Below are 19,459 nucleotides of genomic sequence, written 5' to 3' on the forward strand. Positions count from 1 at the left end.
AAGACGAAAAATAGGCTGAGTGCCTTAACCTCAGCAGTCAATATTAGTTACCAGCTGCTTCTTTCTCCATAGTGTGAAGAATAGACTGCATGAAGTCATTTTGTTTGTCTAGGCCCAGCAACAAGGACTCCATAGCTTGTTCTTCCAGCACTGACAGCAACATACAAATCCCTACAAAAAAAACAAAACAAACTGTCCGTATATTTGCAAACATTTGTTCTAATTTCCACTAAATCAAGGATCATTTTCCAAATGCCATTACCAGTGTTATACTTGACCAAAGAAATCAGCAGCAACATGAAACTAAGCACTACTTCACTACTGCATTTGCATCAGCATTCAAACTTCCCATCTGATATGCCCCCAAATAAGCAGCACCTAAGAAACAGTAGAGCTCTAACTTGAAAGAATTGCTTAGAAGAAATCACACATGCAAATTCATTTCTGATTATAAATACTCACCTAGCCAATAGTTCTTGTGGTTGGAAGTATCATATAAATGAGAAGGCAAAAGGATAAGTTTACCCTTTTCAATCACCGAAGAGCTGTAAATATCTGGACTATCAAAAAGTCCCAACTCAATAACTTTAAACAAGCAAGTTAGCACTTCCTTTAAGTCGTAGTAATCATCCCTGTCAACCTTCCCTAAATTCCTCGCTGTTACAATGGCCCATCGACGAACCTAAGGATCAAAACAGAAGTTACGTATCAATAAAAAGAATAAACAGTACTACAATGCTGTAAGGTTAGGAATCATTGCTACTACAAACAGGACAAAAGTGTATTTTTACTAAAGCAAGGTCTCATAATTGCAAGAGTTAGTCTTTTTTCCAAAATAACCTTAGAAACATATTTACTATACCTAGGAGATGACGTTGATAACAAGTTAAAAATTATGGTAACATATAAAAGTAAATCTCCTTGCGATTCACATGAGAAAGGGGCAGTATTTGGGTTTGTACTATCTTTACATTCTTTAAACTTTATTGACCAATATTTAGCGCTTCAATAACCATATGCTGCAAACACAGACGTTAAGTTGTGCTGTCACTACAGGACACCTGCCATTTCTTGTTCTGGTGGAATCATTCTCCGACCTCTACCAAGGAAGCTTACAGTGTAAAATACGAGACTATTCAGTCCTTTACCATTTCTTAGGACAACTTGAAATTTTGTACTTCACACTGGTGTTTAAGTAAGCCATTCTTGGGAACAGCACAGCTGCAACCCGCCCAGCAGCCACAGCAACCTGACTCCCCAAAGCTGCGCCAAATACGGTAGGAAAAAACTGGTAGGAACTCACATCAAAAGTAGGCAGGCATGCCTCTACTGCCTGGAGAAAGTCAGGTCTTTTTTGTAATCTCTTAAAGCTTTTTTTACCCGCAAAAAAAAAATAGAAGCATTGGTAGCAACTGCAATTGCAAAGTCACTCAAGCCTTGCAACCTAGACCTTTTCCAGTGCTCCAAAATTTCTCCTTTGGTTATTTTCAAGAGATTGATTCAAAAAGAGAACGGTCTCTGCTATGTACACTAGCATGAGTGGACACTTCTGAGTATCATAAGGAATGGAGTTCTCACGTTTACACTTTCAAATGAACTTTTCACCTTTATAATATTAAATATCCTGTATGGATTCAGATACAGAAGAAAAAAAAAAAACCGCTGCAGAATTGTGTATTCTGTAGTGGGACAATGCAAAAGTCCACTAAAGCACAACATTACCTCCCTGGAACAACAAATTTCAGTGACAATTAAAGGGTGTTTCAGAGGAAGTACACTGCTGAGCTTCTCTTCTTGCAAGTAACTACGCTATTCTCACATTTTCAGCTTTTAAGGTTCTGAATATTACTACAATATGAAAGTTTCTAGGAATGGAAAAAGAACAGGGAAGGAGAAGGGGATTAATAGGCTTAAGAAGAATTCCATTTGGAAGTATAAGGCATAAATTTACAGTTTGGTTGAACATCTGTACCATCCAAACATGCAAACAGTAAAGCGATTCTAGAATCTACTGCAAAAGAAGAGTCTTTTCTCCTTCAGCAAGAGTAACCATATTCCTAGTGAAATCTTATTTTTATATGTATACTTTAAAGAAAAATACAGAAAACCAAACACTTACAACTCTGAATGCTACTATTTTCACATTCTTGTCATTAAATATAAGAATCTCTGATGCTATTTAAGATTAAGTTTCAGTGGAACAGAAAAAGTAACTTACCACTTCATTGGGGTGTACTAAAAAGAGATAAATTCCTGGATATTTCTCAAAAACCTGAAAGGAGTTGCAACATTGTTCCATTCTACAGAGCGCATCTACACACAGCTCACCTAAAAGGACAAACACAGTAATGACTAATTTATACGCTCAAAAACAAACAAAAAACTTTTTAAGTGTCAAAATAAACATAATCTATACAGACAAACACACCAGTACTTCGGTTTAACTACTATGCATTATTTTCACCTCCTCCGGAAGAAACAATACCATGCCCTTGTAACTGTACACTGAAATACATACTGAGCTTCTCATGCAGCAGCAGGTATGGATATTTCAGTATTTCTAGAAGGGGCACTCTCAGGTTATTCTCAGACTCTGGGCCCACATAACCAGGCAGCTGTGTCTCTCCATTCCTATCCACTATAAGCAATTCAGCATCTTCTCCAGCTTCTTCTCGCAGGGATTTCTCAATATGAGCAATAAGACGGGAGGTTTCCAACTCCCACAAGACCTATTCAGTGGGGAAAAACAACTCATTAGCCTGCGTTTTTAAAGAAAGCAACTACAGATATTTATTATCACATACAGAAACCTTAACGAGACTTTCAAAACTTACAATTTCAGTTCGAAACATTGCTTTCCAAGCATGGTGTGGAACAAATTTTTGACATGCAGTTCAGATTATGCAAATCAAAATTCTCACATCATAGGCAAGATTATGAAGTAATTTTTTTAAAAAGGGCATTGAAATCAGAAACATTTGTATAGTTCTGTCAAATACTCATAAACCATCTCAGTAATTAGGTTAGTCACAAAACTTTGTTCTGCTGGCCAATATGAAGAAGTGCAAGACATAGAAAACGATTATAGTTAGGGAAGAAGGGAAAAGCTATTCTGCAATCATGCTTTCTCACATATTTTGCAAAGTATTACTGGATGGGAGTGAATATAAACAATGCAAACAGAATGACTTGCTGAACACTTGTAAGAGATTCACCTCACTTTACTCATCTAAAGTAATTGCTCCAAACCTCAATTAGAAACCAAGGTTATTTCCTGCACTTAATAGACACAGAAAGGAACTTTCAGCAGTTCAGTCACTGCATTTATTTCCCATCTATACTCACATGGGACTGCCCTCCAGAGACGTCTAGCCGAGTAATGTAAAAATCAACCTTTTAGACATCTGCATTATGATCAGTTTAGCAATCCATTTTACTTACACATATGGGCTTTCAAAAATACAAAATTGGATGCTAATGAGGGAGAATTATAAAGGGTTTAAAAGAAAATAAAGAGGTTTTGAACTTTTTTTGATTGCTTTTAACCACACAATCTCACAGGCTTGCAAGATCAGATCTCTGAAATTCATATGCAGCAGAAAACTACCAATGAGAAATGAAACCAAATAAAAAAAGGGGAACAAACCCCAAGTTGAACAGAAGCCAAAGGAAAGAAGATATATTAAAAAAAACAGAGCTGTTAGTTTGTTTGGCAGGTGTTCTTTTTTTCAGACATCAAACCATCACAGCATGAATAAAATTCAGGCTATGAAGTCTGGTCAGTAACTCCCCACTGCTGTTTTAGTCTTCACCAATTTGAATGTATGCAAAACAAGAGGGTCCTCTAGTTTTACAATTGGCTCTTTGCAACTCAATATAAAAAATGCAGACAGCTAAAAAGCAACATACCCAGTCCCCAAGACCCAATAAAATGCAACACATGCACAAGTTCCCCCCCTGCACTGAGGCTGGATTTCAGAAGACCCTTCGGAGGTTTTTCCTTCAGTTCCGAGTCCTCATGTTTACAATGGGCAGAAGCCAAATCTCCCAATTACCTCATGCAACCTTGGCAATTTTTCCCTTGCTTTGTGGTATTCAACCACACACTCCAGGCAGTAACAGAGATCATCGTTGGATCCTTCAAGATCTTCCGGGGACAACCGTCGAGAAGCATAGCTCTTCAGGAACTCAGTGGTGTCAGAACCACTAGGCGTACACCATTGGCATGTGCTCATTCTTTGAGTGGAAAGAACAAGGAATTAACAGAAGTCCAAGAACTGAACATGGGAGGCATTTCCTTCCAGCCACAACAATACTTAATTTCCAAGTGTGATGAGTTTAGAGTCTATGAAACTCATTAGCATGTTCTTGGATGTTCCTGCATCATACAGATCATACAGGTACATGCAATTAACATTAAAGCATTAGATGAGCATTACAGAAAAATGCCTGCTGAATATCAAACATTAAAAGTAAAGCACCAAAAAGAAGTCAAATTACTTAATTTACAAACTGTGAAATGTATGAAAATTCACTTTAGATAAAAAAAAGAAAAACTCTTCCACACTTAATGTACACTTTCCATAAGTACAATGCTGAAATATGTTACACTTAGTGGTATCTGTGGAATCTAGGTCTAATATTAGTATAAAGTTAAATTAGATATTTTCTTCAACCTCCTGCTAAAATTATTTATAGGTCAGTGAATCCCTGTTGTCAAGAATCAAGGGATTTTATGGAGAACTTTCCTGTCTTTATTACCGTTATAATTAGACAGCATCTCAAAATTCTCACCACAGATTGCTTCCTCTAAAAACAGAAGTTCTTCACTAAGCAGCAATACAACTATCTTGGATCCTACCAGTCTGAAAAACTCAACAGAACACTAGAAAAGCATGATCTAATTTGTACTAACTACACAAAAGGAATGATACTGCTTCTGTTGTTTAGTATAATGAGGACAGCATAAAGGAAACCAAGACAAAGCAGCACTATGTGTTTCCTCATATCTATGTACTAAGAAAAAACAACTGTGGTGCTTACCTTGGGAACAGTGAGCTATTCTCTGTGCAGGTGTGTCAGCTTACATGGTGGGAGAGTGCCCAGCACTGCCCTGCTGCCAGGGAAGGGACTGATGCCTTCAGCCATGCACGCCTGGAGCCCAGCACAGCGAGGTTTTCACTCATCCATCCCTAGCAAATGGCTCTTGGGGGGATTTCAAGGATCTGGAGTGAAATGGTAACCAGCAGAAACCAGTTCAGTTTAAATGTTACAGGATAAGAACTGCTTCAGCATTCAGACTAACTGTAAATGTCTATTTGATATTGAGTGAAGTGCTAAGTATGACTTGGAATAGAACTCCTTGTGTTATTCCCACACAGCAACACAACAGCTACCACACCTATTTCTAATAAGACATGCAAAAATTTACCATAGAATCATAGAATGGTTTGAGTTGGAGAGGTACTTAAAGCCCACCCAGTTCCATTCCCCTGACGTGGGCAGGGCCACCTCCCGCTAGACCAAGTTGCTCCAAGCCCCATCCAACCTGGCCCTGAAGACCTCCAGGGATGGAGCATCCACGACTTCCCTGGGTAACCTGCGCCAGGGCCTCCTCACCCTCACAGGAAAACATTTCTTCCTAACGACCTCATCTAAATCCCTCCTCTTTCAGCTTAAACCCGTTCCCCCTCGTCCCATCCCTGCCCTCTCTGACAAAAAGTCCCTGCCTAGCTTTCCTGCACCCCCCTTAATCCCCGCACCTTAAGCAAGGAAACAGATTTAACAAACTCCCACGGACACGCGAGCCCCAACCGCAAAGACCGCCCCGTACCGATAACGCTCTGCTACGGGCGCGCTTCACCGGCTGCCGGGAACCGACACCCCGCGTGCCGAGGGCGAAGCCGCTTTCTCCTGGCCTCCCGGCCTCAGCTGCCCCGGCCGCTCCACAGGGCGAAGCTCCGCAGGGCGAGGCGCCGCTCCCCCCCCTCAGGGCCGGGACAAAGGGAAACCCGGGAGGGGCCCGGCTTCCACCGTCACGGCGAGGGAGAAGCCCCGTCCCACCCCAACCCGCCACGCTGCTCTGCTCCCCCGTCCCCCCCCTTTCACCTCCCCCGGCCCCAACCCCCTCATCTCCCCTCACCTCACCCCGCGGACCCTTCCCTCCCGCCGACGCTCACCCCACTTCCGGCTCGCGGGCGGAAGTCGCGCTCCAGCCTTGGTCCCTCGCGGGCGGGGCCGCCTCCGGCGCCTCCAAGCCCCGCCCCCTTCCCACCAAGCCCCGCCCACACGTCGCTTCCGCGCCCCGCCAAGCCCCGCCCCTTCGACCCGCGTCTCATCTCAGGCCCCGCCCCTTCCTCAGGGCCGTGAGGGAAGGAGGTTGGGGGCGGGGGCTACAAAGTTGATGGAGAGTTTTGAGGAGAAGCCGTATCAGGGGTGTTTAAAGCCACTCGGTCTGCTCAGCCTGGACAACACTGAGTAGAGACCTCATCGCAGCCTCCATTACTGCCCAGGGAGGTGGTTGAGTCCCCACCCCTGGAGGCGTTTAAAAGACGGGTGGATGAGGTGGTGAGGAGCGTGGTTTAGTGATTCATTATTTTAAGTACTGGAAGGCTGCTATAAAGTGTCCCCAGAGCCTCCTCCAGGCTGAACAATCCCAACTCTCTCAGCGGGAGGTGCTCCAGCCCTCAGATCATCTTCAGCTTTTAACCTTCAAACTCGTGAGGCAACAGAAACAAATAAAGAGCTAAGTGCAAGGGAGCTGGCACGCGCTTCCCCCCCCACCTGTGGAAAATCCCCAGCACAGCCTGACTGAGAGTCCGTTCTTACCCAAAAAAGTTGTGAACTGATCCCTACGCTTTCCCCTTTTTGTTACATTTTCATATAGAATCATAGAATCACCAGGTTGGAAAAGACCCATCGGATCATCGAGTCCAACCATTCCTATATAGTTTCAGGTGGAGCTTGAATTACTTCATACATTCATCTACTCCTGATTGGTGCAAAAATCCCTCACTTCCCACTTAAAGTCAATAAAAATTTAAAGCACACGCACTCGGAGATGGGTAACCTTTGGGATGGAGGTGTGTTTTAGCATTATAACGAGCAAAGTTCAGCTAAAGGACACCTTTGTACCACAGCTAGTGAGACAGCAGTTGCAACCTGGCTTCCATGGTAGCAGCTCTGCAGCTGTGTCCACAGGTCTATGACCATCCTAAGAACAGAAACTGGCTGCTCCATCTTCAACAGTGCCCCGTTCTCCAAACACGGAACACGACATGCCTCTTCTGTGGCAACCACGTTCTTTCCCTGGGAGCAGCAACTGCACCTTGCTTTATTATCACAGTAAAATCACTTCAATGTACCTAACCTTGAGGGGGAAAGACTTTGGAGGAACTTGGGATTCTCCTTTTCCCCTCACATTTCACTATTTTCCGACATCTGGGAAGCTGCAGTTACCACATAAGTGCTTAATCATTTACTAAGTAACAGCCAGCTTTTGAATATTTCACACTAATGCAGTGACTGCATTTATCAGTGGCAATTCCAAATCTGTTACATCTGTTGTCTCAATAAATCATTGTATCTGACTTAGCAAAACTGCCTCGCTGAGAGTCCTTAACGGGGACACACACACACTTAGAAATAAGTTGTTTGCAGAGTCTGAAGTTCAAACTGGACCAAACCACACCCATGCTCCTCTCTGATGAGTTTAGGAAACAAGGGGACCCTTTCTCAACCTCGTCACCAAACAGGAGGGACTCTCCTTTTGGCCACAGGTCAGACTCATAACATGGCACCACCACAACCCCATTTCATCTCTTGACTGGAAAAACTTACAGATGTTCATCTTGTGGAGTGTCCTGCCTGTCGCACAAAAATGATATTGGTTTCTATCTTCAGAGACACTAAAGCCACACAGTTAAATAGGGCAAATTCTCATTTCACACCCTTTGCTAAAAGCCATAATTCCAGAATAACCTCCAAGAAAATCTTTATTTCAGTCTGTTCCATGTTTGGCATTTTCAATGACAATTAATAAAACTAAAGAAGGAAATTCTCACTTATCAAAATGACCACCAAAAAGCAGTCTGTCAGACATGTCTTGCATTACTTTCTTAATTAATACAGCATAGAGGAAATACAAGCAAGCCACATAAATATTTTACACGCACAGTAGGGTTGCAGCTTGACTGATTTTTTTTTTACATTCTATTTGCTCAATTTACAAATAATCTCTCTAAGCAGATAGTTAAAAATATAAGACACCGGTACAACCTCCATCTTAGCCCTCAGCTTTCTTATTAAAGTGTAGAAATTCTTCTTGGCACAATAAAAATATATCTATGTATGTACATTTAAACACTGTCCACTTTGCCTCTGTATTCCAAACACTGACAAAAACATTTAAACACATTGGTCTGGTTAGCATGAAATGCCATTACAATTCATTAATTGTAAAAGACAAGAATACATTTTCTCTAGAAGGGCTGATAAAAGTGTAAGTCCACATAAAAAATAAAACTCAGCTGTTTTTATGAACAAGACAGCTATTAAAAAAAAAAAAAGTTGTGCTGCATGTTCCCAATTCCATGAATCTACTTTTAATGACTTTAAAATCATTAATGTTCTGAAAACCAAGTTCACGCACAGAGGGTAAACAGCTGCTTCCAGCTCCTTAGAAAACACAGCAATGGAAAAATGCTATTTTTGAGACATTCAGAAAGCAACTTGGATGGTTAAAAAAAAGACTCCTAAAACCGAAGCCAAACTAAGGTAACAACAGGTGGCACAAAAACTGTATTTATCTCAAACTTCAGCACGATATAAGAAAATGAGACTTGCATATCCTTACTTTTCCCATTATCAGACAACCTGCGTACCTGCAGTTGCTGATCTGTGCCCACTTTCAACCACACCCATTTTCTAGTTAATTATGCAGACTAGGAATTGTTTTTAAGGCAGTCAGTTAATCACTCTCTTCACTGGTGTCAAAAATGTCACTGAGTCGGAAGGCCTTCTTCTGTTGGCTTGCTGTTGAATTGTCAGAACTAAGGTGTTTCGCCTTCTTTTTTGCTAACTTTTTCTCAAGTTCTGGAAGTTTCTCTTCAAAAAGATAATCAACGATTTCTTTGAAAAAAAAAAAGTAGTCTTAATTAGATCTGTAGGGAAACTGGATGCTAAGTCATAGAACTTCTAAAGGCCAAGGTATCAAAGAGAAGAGACAATAAGCAGTGCATGAAGATGCTACTGAAAAAAATAATTCAGTAAATTAAATATAAACCCTGAGATTGTAGCCAATATACTTAGAGGAGACCAACTAAGAAAGCATTAAACCAGAATACATATCCTCTTAGATTCAAGTGAAAACATTACGGAATATATGCAAACAGTTGGGATACTGACCAGAAAAAGTCTTTTGTTGCCAAAAAGGGACAGAGGTGACTTTCAGCTTATAAAATTTTGCTCGAACATAGGCTCTAGGGACATCTCTGAAAAGAGAAAAGTGCAAAGAATTAGCGATGCAAGGAACTATCACAAAGTTTAGTTGTTACCAAGTTACCCATTCATGATAGCGATGCCAGTAGAACAGTATCTTAGCTTTAGGTAGAAAGGATGGATTTCAAATCCTAAACAAAACAGTATTTTGAGACAGCAGATAAGAACTCAAACCACTCGATTACACATATGCATTACACATTTAGTGAAAAGAAATAGTAAATGAAACTGAAAATATGTGGAAAATTAAAGAAGCGCTGTAGATAAAATACAGCACTCACAGTACTGGTAGTTTCACATCCAACACTCCATTTGGAAGATGACTATTCTATGGTAACACGCATTCCAATAATTATCCCCTTTGCTATGTCTTGATTAACACCTGGACAAGACTTAACTAAGTCTTTATCACTGACTACATAACACAGTTACAGTACACAGAATGCACTGGGAATACAACAACTGTTCCCTGAAGCAGTTAAAATTAAGTTTCAGAACTTACAGGCATGCTCTATTGCTCACAACTATGCAAAGATATACAACTGCATGCTACCAAACCAAATGGCATTTTCTATGGTAGCAGAAGCTTAAGAACTTTCATTCCTTTGTGGCATTTTTAAGACTGCTTCAACTATTCATTGCATCCATAAAAATAAGAAAAATAAAAGTTTACCCAATAGTACTACTGAGTTCTTCCCAGTTTACTTCATTAGGATCCTCCACTTGCATTTCGTATAATCTGTGAATATGATACAGAAACAGTTTGTAAGCAGCATTCAAGAAATAATTTGATATCATTCACAGCTCCCCCAGTCAGAAGTCACAGGACTCTTAGACCAAAGAAAGAGTAGTTGCAAAACCCGTCTGAAATTGCAGGCATGCTATTCTCACCCAGCAAGCTTTTATAAACATAATTCAAAACAGCATGAGATACAAAAACATTCCAACAACTCTGAACTATACCTCTTAATAAGATTGATCTTGGCCTGTAATCCCTTGATGCCCATATAGAGCTGCTGCCCTTTGGTCATCCTGTTTGTTAAAATTGTAGTCCTTTGAAAACACATAAAAGAAAAGGTTTATGTAATTTCAAGAAATTCCAAGCATCAAAAGGAAGTGTCTTCAAGATGTTACTGCTGCCCCGGAGTACCAGAAATCAGGCTTTGCTATTGCAGCAAGAAGAAAACTTACCAGAGCTGGCAGTTATTTATTTATTATCTCAAGACACATTTACAACACCTCTTCTGTAGTCTAGAGCCTATGCTACCTGAGTTACCAAACAATCATCATGGTACAAACAGCTTCGCAGAATGGCATTTAATACCCCCCAGAACACATTTTACTGTCTCAGTTTAGTAAAAAACCTTACCATTTCTGTTTACATTGTCTCCAATATCGAGTTCCCACTTTAGCTTCGATCTCAGTCCAAGGTAATTTCTGGTACAGTTTCTCACGGTCAATCAAGAGATCCCGATGTGACTTTGTGGATGATGAAAGAGAATTTGCATCTTCCTTTTCCATCCTTTTCCTAAAGACCTCCTCCACAGCATGCATTAACTTCTGTGTCTCTTCCTTTGACCAAGGACCGTAATTAACAGCTAAAATTGAAAAACAAGGTTAAGGCATAATAAATTATTAGGAAAAAAAGAAGCAAAAGAGCAAATGCTTCGCTTCGCTTTATTCTTATTTACAAGACCAGCTTCCGAACATACTTCCCGAAAACTCTTACGTTTACTAGATTTGAGAGAGGACTTCAGCCTCGTCACTAAAGTACAGCACTGATCCCTAGTTTCTGTCTTAATATGTAGTTGCCAAATTCCTCCACCCTCCCCTGAAATCACCTATTTAGACACCAGTTCCATTTAACAAAGAGTTGCATTTGTTCCATTTCTTTTATCTTTTCTGTCAGAGACTGTTCTTATCACTTCTGTACGAAAATGCAATCAGTGGTTTCAAAAAAAGAACCACCACCAATTAATTTTTTTGAACGAATCCACTCTAGGGATTTTTTCCCTCAAATTTAGGGCAGAAACAACATACAGTTAAAATAACTCCTCAAACCAAAATACAGAAAATTAATTGTTTTCCTTAGAATTGCATACCTGACTTGATTTCAGAGTATTTCATAGCAACTGAGAGGTTAGAACGGGACATCATCTCAGAAATCTTCTTCCAATCATTGCCATGCAGAGCATGATACTTCTTTAATTTTTCCTTTTCTTCCTCGGTATACCTAGTTGAGGAAACAAGCACAGCTTCAGCTGCAAATTCAAACCATTCCAATATCTTAAAAGAGCTGTAATCTCTACAAGCATTTCAGCGTTACTCATGGCTACCATTTCAAGTCACATTTTAGAACAGAGGAATTGATAAGGATTAGTCAGAAAAACAAACTGTCAATTAAGTCACAGTAACTGGCACAAATAGGAGAGATGATCCTCATTTATATCCATTTTTTATGTACAAATAAACATCAGAGCACTCAGAAGTGATATTAGCACTCAGAAACTCTTTCAAATTACTCACCTCCCCTTATAATTATGTGGGTCAAACATTTTCCTTGCTCGATAATATATCAGCCTCCAGGGTCGTGGTATTCCCTCAGCTAGAAGGTAAATAATTCACTTTTAAGAGACATTTCTTGCACTGGTAAAGCCACCTTAAAAAAGCCAAAACAAGCCAAAAGCAAAATAAAAACTGAACTTCTGAACAATAAAGCCCAAACCTGTTGCTCACTAGCTACAAGTTGTATGAGCTGGCTGTAAATGTCGATAACATCAAATATAAGAAACACACAGAATACTCCTATTAACAGAGAGATAAGAGACAGCCACCAATCAGGAGCTGAGTAAGGGCACTGAGTGGGTTCATCAGATGTTACAAAATAAGCATCTTTGCCATATGAAATGTGAACATTTTCTAGACAAGAGAAGCCTTACAAGATGAGAAAAGAAGAAAAGAGATGCTCCTGCTGCAAAGAGTCTCAGCCTTAAGAATTCTATTTCCCTTATGTCTTGGAAAACTAACTACTTTGACCAATGACCCCATTTCTTTCAGTTTCTGCCATCACTCAGTCCTAAACCTACCGCCTATTTATGCTAAGAGCAGGTGACCATTTCAGACAGGCCTCAGTCACACATCCTGTTAATAAATCACTATATTTCATAAAGCCTAGCAAACAGTGCACCTTAAGCCAAATGCAAGTCTGAGTCTGTAAGTGCCACTGCTCACAATATTTTCATCTCTAAACTCTTCATACCTAAGAAATTATAAAAACAGTGTACCATACAGATTTACCAACTACACACTCTCAGCAGCATGCTCCTTTTTTTCCCAATTTAGGAACAGCAGTGCTTTTCAATACAAAGTTACTTTAGAAAATATTTCCTCATATGGCCAGACTGTGGAACATAACATCCAGTTCTTTGAGAAAGAACTTATAGAATCATAGAATAACCAGGTTGGAAGAGACCCACCAGATCATCGAGTCTAAAACTTAAATACTCACAAAGTTTTTCACAAAAACCATGTTCTACTTTCAGGCGATTGATAGTTTCTTTTTCTTCTGGATACCTCGAGGTAAACAGAAGTTTTTCAGCACTGTCTATTGCAGTAACTGATAAGAACTCTTCAATATTTTTACGGACTTGATCATTTTCCTTCTGGGAAAATCTGCCAAACTTGACAGCAACGCCTAAAATACATAAGAAGTTTCATTACACACACACAAAAAAATTATAGCAAAGCTCAAGTACCATCGTCTGTGCATTACATTTCAGGTTTTAGCAAACACATAACAAACGATCAACAAATACAACAGGTGAAAAAATAAAACTGAAAAGACTGAAAACAAGACGTGGGAGCAGGTAATTTTCATATACGCTTTGTACTGTAACTTAACAATGAGGAAGCAGAGGCTACAAAGCAGAGAAACAGAAAATATGTCCATTAGAATGAAGTGAAGCAGACTCCATGGATGTCACAGACATGATACAAAACTGAACTATTTTCTCTCTGTCAAAACACTAACATAGCTGCACATTTCTGCCTCGCTGCAACATTAATTTGAGAGCTCACCTTGTTTTTTAAACTCTTTAAACCTCATTAAGTCTCTTCCAGCCATCTTTCTGACTGAACAGTCTGACATGGTCCTCACATGAGGAATAAACTCTTCCAATTCTTGTTTTGCGGACTCCAAATCCACGGCTAAACCCATGAAAGAGTCCAGGCACTCTTCCTCATCCAGATTAAGCTCATCGGAGGCTGCCATTTCAGTAAAGGAACTGTTCTGCTCCTTTCTAGTCGACGCCGAGGGTTCTGGTGTCCTGATAGGAAAAAAACCAAAAGGAGTAAAATAAAATACACCACTAGAACTCCAAAACAGAGATTTTGTTAGTATCTCTATCATTTAAAAAATGAACACATTCATTAATTAAAGAACAAGGAATATTTCACGTGTCCACCTCCTTGTATTTCCAACCTTGTTATGCAGACGTATTTCTGAATTTCTCTATTTACGATATTCAAAGAGCTGCTGAAGTTTTGGAAATCTGCACCTTTCCCACAAAACTCTCACTCATGGACATACAGACGAAATAGTGCCTCTTGCTATCCTTGGCAACACAAAACTTTTCCACCTGCCTTCTCCCAGTGCTCTCATCAGGGATTGTACACACTGTAAAAGCACCAAGAGCTACTCACGTGAGCACTTGTTTGCACAGAACATTAAATTCTTTAGTTGAACTTACAACTGGTGTGGCAAAAATGCATATATTCAATATAAATACCAAATTTAATAAATGAGACCCCTTTATCTCTTTCTTCTCCCCCTTTTCTTTTTACTACAAATAACTGCACATAAATTATTTCTAGACCTACAGTTTTTAAATAGAAGAAAATATTCTATGTTGAAGGCAACGGTAGTGTATTCTTACAAATTTTGTTGTATTAATAACTAAGCTATTAAAGCAGGCCTCTATAACAGCTTGACATACTGTAAAGGGTTTTGGAGGTTGTTTTTTTAAATACCTACAGTATAGACGGTACAGAAAAATCTGGGACACAAATAACATGATAGAAACGTATCAGGTAGGTGGGGAAAAAAACCTAACCAAACAAACCCAAAACCTAAACTTACCTTTCTTCAGATTCGGAAGAGGTTTCTTCCTTGACAAAAGCACTGCTTTTTATTCTCTTTCTAGGGCGCGCTGGAGTTTTTCGAGGTCGACTGGCTGTCTTAGAAGAATTAGCAGGTTCATCTTCAGCATCTTCACTCATGGCAGCCATATCACAGTCACCATCAACACGCCATTGCTGGGGCTTTGCCACCCCATCCTCTTCTGGAGGTGACGGTGAGGCTGCATCTCCTTCCCTCTGCCTGTTCTGCTCTGGAGATGACAACAGCGACTGGTCAACGGTTACATCTGCGTCTTCTGGCATTTCTTGGGTACAACTGCGTCTTTTCTTCTTCTTCTTCTTTTTCGGCCTTTTATTATCATTTTTATCATCTGTTTCTGAGGCAGGTGGCTCACGTACCTCATTCTCTTCAGGCAATTTTTTTTTTCTTTTCTTCTTGCCAGGTTCTTTTGAAAAAACATAATCAGCATCGCCCTTCTGACAAGCATCAGAGCTCTGCTGATTTACTGTGATACAAGTTACATCAGTTTGACTGTCTGTACTATCACTGTGTTTCCGCTTCTTTTTTCTCTTCTTCTTTTTCTTTTGGAAAGCATCCACACCAGTATCATCATCAGTTTCATGTTCCAGTTGTACACACCAATTATCTAACAAAGTCGGTTTCTTTTCCCCCTCATACTTCTTTTTTTTCTTCTTTTTACAGCTTTCACCATTCTGTGCTGCTTGATCTTCATATATCAGTGGAGAAGCATGGCTAACCTCTGCATTTTGTATACTTTCTCTTTCATAATTTTCATATTCCTTATGGTATTCTTTGGGTTTTCGCTTCTTCTTCTTCTTCTTCTTGAGAAAATCCTTAACTTGGAAATCATCTGCACTTGCTTTTTCTGTCATGTTTTTTCTTACCTTAAAGAAAAGAGGAGTTTTACTCAAGTGCTATAACTTACGTACCATTACACACTATTACAGAGTAAAAAAAAACCCAAACATCCCATTCAAAACGTTAAAACACCATGGCACTACTCAATATTATCTTAAAAACACACAGTGAAGATACTTACTTTTCAATCCAGCTGATTTTGCAAAGTGGTGGTGAAAGAGAGACACTTTCTTCATCAAACAGATGTGCATCACAGCTGTATTCAGCCCCAAAACTGCCTTCCTGTAACAACAAGGACACACATCAATAACTGCCAGCTTTAAGTTGATTTTGAATAACTAAGTTACAACAGGTTGCTATATTCAACTCTGGAAGCAGCGAAAGCTTAAAATAATAAAGATATATTAAACTAATTGGGACTAAAGACCAAGTTCTGTAACTAGGAGCTTCTGGCTGGCTTTGCCCATGCTCAAGCAGGTCCAAGACTGGCCAGGACCTGACAGATCTAACGGACTCTATAACCAGAACAAACACAACCCTGAAAACTGCCGTTACACACAGAAGGAAGCGTTTCTTAGCACATTTTCTATGGACAGCACTTACAAAACACTTAAAAAACAACATCCCATCAGCTCTGAAACAAAAGACCACGAGTTTTACATCTCCAACACAGTTTCCAGTGCTGACCCGTACCAGACACCATCTTCTCACCGCCACAGGGAAGCGGCTGCCCTGAGACATCTGGGGTCAGACACCAAATCGCAACCCACCAAACAGCTCTACGGACAGGCACTCAGCCTCCCTGTGGCCCCAGGCACGGGCACCAAGCTGGGTACAAGCACCCAACTGCCCCGCAGCCCTGGGAATAGGCACCCAACCACCCCAGGCACAGGCACTGAGCCACCCTATCAAGACAGGCACCAGCACCCGGTTTCACTGCAGCCACGGGAATGGACAACTGCCCAAAAACCCTGTTCATGGGTGGCCAACCACCCCACAGCCCCCAACATATGCACTAAACCACCCCACCAAGCCAAGCACCAGGCACCCAATCGCCCCACAACCGCAAACACAGGCACCCAACTGCCCAAACAACCTGTTCATGGGCACCCAGTTGTCCTGCAAACCCAAACATGGGCACCAACCTCCCCACAGCCCCTTCCCCAGGCACTGAGCTGCCCCACCGAGCCAGGCACTGGGCACCCAACTGCCCAAACGACCTATTCACAAGCACCCAACCACCCCACAGACCCAAGTGGGGGCACCCAACTGCCCATTATGGGCACCCAATGTCCCCGTAGCCCCATGCACAGGCACCCAATCGCCCCGCTACCCCAAACACAGGCTCCCAACTGCCCAAACAACCTGTTCATGGGCACCCAGTTGTCCTGCAAACCCAAACACGGGCACCAACCTCCCCACAGCCCCTTCCCCAGGCACTGGGCACCCAACTGCCCAAGTGACCTATTCACGGGCACCCAACCATCCCGCAGACCCAATAGGGCCATCCAACTGCCCCACTGAGGTGGGCACAGGCACCCAGTCGCCTTACAGAGCCGAGCTGGGCACTGAGACGCCCCACCGAGCCGGTCCCTGGGCACCCAACTGCTCAAACGACTCGTTATACGCACCCACTGTCCCCGAAGCCCCGCGCACGGGCACCCAACTGCTCAAACACCCCCTTACGGGCACTCAACGTCCCCGCAGCCCCATCCCCGGGTCCCCAGCCGTTCGCAGGCCCCGAGCCGCCCCGCAGCTCCGTGGCCCACCCCCGCCCCGCAGCCGGAGCAGCCCGCGCTCCGCACCTGGCGCCACGCGCTCCCGGCGTCCGCCGCGCGCCGCGCCCGTTTCCTCCCCGCGGGCGGAAGTGTCCCCGGCCGGACCCTCCGAGCGAGGGACCCGCGCGGTTGCCTGGCGACGGGACGCCTGGGCCGCGTCCCCATGGCGAGCGGCGCCCCCGCCGCCCCCCGGCGGCCGCTGTCCCTGGCCGAGGCGGGGCCCGGCAGCGAGAACGAGCGGCTGGGGGTGGCCCGTGACAGCATGCTGCGCAACCCGCTCATCCTCAAGGTGAGAGCGGGCACGGGGACCGCGCTCCCTGCCCGCGGAGGCGAAGGGGACCCCGGGGAGGAGAGAAGGGGTCCCGATCCCTGTCGCAAGTCTCCATCTCCACCCCATCCCAGTCACTGTCTCCGTCTACTCGCCTCCGTCCCGGTCGCTATTCCGGTCCCAGTCTCTATCCCCATCCCCATCCCAATCTCCATCTCCACCCCTTTTCCGGTCCCTATCCCAGCCCCTGTCTCCATTCCCACCCCCTTTCTCGATCCCCATCACTGTCTCCATCTGCATCCCTGTCCCGGTCCCTATCCTGGTCCTCATCTCCATCTCCACCCCCATCCTGGTCCAGATCTCCGCCTCCATCTCCATCCTCGTCCTGGTCCCTGACCCCATCCCTATCTCCACCCCCACCCCGGTCCCTATCCTGGTCCTGGTCTCCATCCCCATCCCCTGTCTCAATACCGAACCCCATCTGCCCCTCCATCTCCATCCTGGTCCCTATCCCTGTCCCCATGGGCAATCCCAGGCCACTGAACCAACATGAAAAGTTTCCTTTTAAAGCATCTGGGGGGTGACAACAGTGACAAAACATTCCCCTCTCCCCATTAATTTATATGGCAAGGAGGGGAATACGTGTTTTCATGCTGCTTTGTCACCATTATCACCTGGTGGCCCTGGGATGAGTTTGCCTTTTGGGACTCAGCGTTTTCCCTAGTCATGGCCTTGCAGTTTGAGGAGCACTTGGGATGGGAACCGGTGGGGACACAGGCTGTAATGCCTCGATTCGGGTTTCTGTGCCAGCCATAGGGGTACGGGCACCCTACAATCCCCTGACACGTGTGTCTGCTCCTGTTTATCCTGGGATGGAGGGCCTCGTGGGGGGACTCAGACAGCTCCAGGGGTCTCACTCTGGCTGCCTCCTCCTATTCCATGTCCACAGAAAGCCATGATGGAGCGCCCCCGCCTTCCCCGGAGTCATAGAACTGTAGGGTCATAGGATCATGGAATGGTTTTGGTGGGAAGGGACCATGATGGAGCCCCCTACCTTCCCCAGAGTCATAGAATCAGAGCATCATAGAATCACAGAATGGTTTGGGTTGGAAGGAGCCGTGAAGGTCATCCAGTCCAACTCCCTGCAGTGAACAGGGGCATCTTCAACTGGATCAGGTTGCTCAGAACCCCATCCTACCTGGCCTCGAGTCCCTGCCCACCCCGGTCCCCCCGGGGCGCCGGTACCGACCCCCCCATCCCCGTCGGGGTCTTTGCTCTGCCACCGGCTGCCTCACCGGCTGCGCTTTGCTGCTTCTCCTCCTGAGGGCAGCCAGGTCTGCTCAAAAGCTTCGGTTTTACAGAGCAGGGACGTTCACACCGCGGCTGTTCAGCTTCTGCTGCGGTTCTTGCGGTCCTGAATCCCCCCGCCTTGGTAAACGTACCCCGGCACCGGCAGGCTTAGAAGTTGGCCATAAAATTTTGGAATTCAGAATATGCCAAAAGTTTTGAGTCTTCCAAAACTGAACGTCTTTTTCTTTTTCCTTTGTGAAACTCTAAAAGGAAAAATGTAGGGTTTGTGTCGCAAGTCAAAACCAGCTTCACTTTTTCAAATCTAAAACTTCTGCTATCATTCCTTTCTATGGATCTGTAAGTTTGACACAAAGTGATGGGGTCTTTGCTTAGAAGTGGAACTGGGGCAGCATTTCCTCACCTACCTACCCCCCCAGAAAGAGCTGGTGTGGACAGGTGTAGGCAGGGCATCCAGATCTGTTCTGTAAGTGCAGTGAACCTCTTTGGGATGGAGGGAGGAGAGGCAGCCCTGCATCTTCCCCATCCCTCCAAACTCTTTCTGCCTTCTTATGAAAGCGTGCTAGTAAATCCATTTTTCAGTAATACACA

General features: G+C 43.4%; 3 protein-coding genes across 5 annotated transcripts in view; 1 reads left to right on the forward strand and 2 right to left on the reverse strand.

The window, feature by feature from the left end:
• Window positions 1–6,214, reverse strand: part of SETX (senataxin) — a 28,458-nt gene extending 22,244 nt beyond the window's left edge. Inside the window, exons 1-7 of one of the 2 annotated variants that reach the window (XM_069873584.1) lie at window positions 6,143–6,207; window positions 5,044–5,225; window positions 4,056–4,236; window positions 2,519–2,729; window positions 2,219–2,328; window positions 463–682; window positions 52–171 (exon numbers count right to left, since the gene is read on the reverse strand). In XM_069873584.1, the coding sequence (XP_069729685.1) occupies window positions 52–171; window positions 463–682; window positions 2,219–2,328; window positions 2,519–2,729; window positions 4,056–4,235 (841 nt within the window). In that variant the 5' untranslated portion in view covers window position 4,236; window positions 5,044–5,225; window positions 6,143–6,207. Of the gene's footprint in view, window positions 1–51; window positions 172–462; window positions 683–2,218; window positions 2,329–2,518; window positions 2,730–4,055; window positions 4,237–5,043; window positions 5,226–6,142 lie in introns of both variants that reach the window. The other variant, XM_069873585.1, reaches the window with a different exon arrangement.
• A 1,762-nt stretch (window positions 6,215–7,976) lies between these two features.
• On the reverse strand, window positions 7,977–17,347 carry TTF1 (transcription termination factor 1). Of its 2 annotated transcripts, XM_069873254.1 has the most exons (12): window positions 17,320–17,347; window positions 15,696–15,796; window positions 14,636–15,540; window positions 13,576–13,823; window positions 13,007–13,192; window positions 12,025–12,103; window positions 11,601–11,731; window positions 10,868–11,096; window positions 10,462–10,551; window positions 10,172–10,237; window positions 9,406–9,491; window positions 7,977–9,129 (listed from the first exon to the last, which is right to left on the reverse strand). In XM_069873254.1, the coding sequence occupies exons 3-12, from the start codon at window positions 15,526–15,528 to the stop codon at window positions 8,969–8,971; spliced, it is 2,169 nt and encodes a 722-aa protein (XP_069729355.1). In that variant the 5' UTR covers window positions 15,529–15,540; window positions 15,696–15,796; window positions 17,320–17,347; the 3' UTR covers window positions 7,977–8,968. The 2 variants fall into 2 exon arrangements, with proteins under 2 accessions (XP_069729355.1, XP_069729354.1); XM_069873253.1 differs by lacking the exon at window positions 17,320–17,347 and having other exon boundaries at window positions 15,696–15,876.
• A 106-nt stretch (window positions 17,348–17,453) lies between these two features.
• Window positions 17,454–19,459, forward strand: part of CFAP77 (cilia and flagella associated protein 77) — a 59,326-nt gene continuing 57,320 nt past the window's right edge. Inside the window, exon 1 of the mRNA XM_069873265.1 lies at window positions 17,454–17,581. Within this exon, the coding sequence (XP_069729366.1) occupies window positions 17,456–17,581 (126 nt within the window). The 5' untranslated portion in view covers window positions 17,454–17,455. The remainder of the gene's footprint in view (window positions 17,582–19,459) is intronic.

The sequence above is a fragment of the Phaenicophaeus curvirostris genome, chromosome 20 (assembly GCF_032191515.1).
Source record: "Phaenicophaeus curvirostris isolate KB17595 chromosome 20, BPBGC_Pcur_1.0, whole genome shotgun sequence".
In the NCBI taxonomy this organism is placed as follows: domain Eukaryota; kingdom Metazoa; phylum Chordata; class Aves; order Cuculiformes; family Cuculidae; genus Phaenicophaeus; species Phaenicophaeus curvirostris.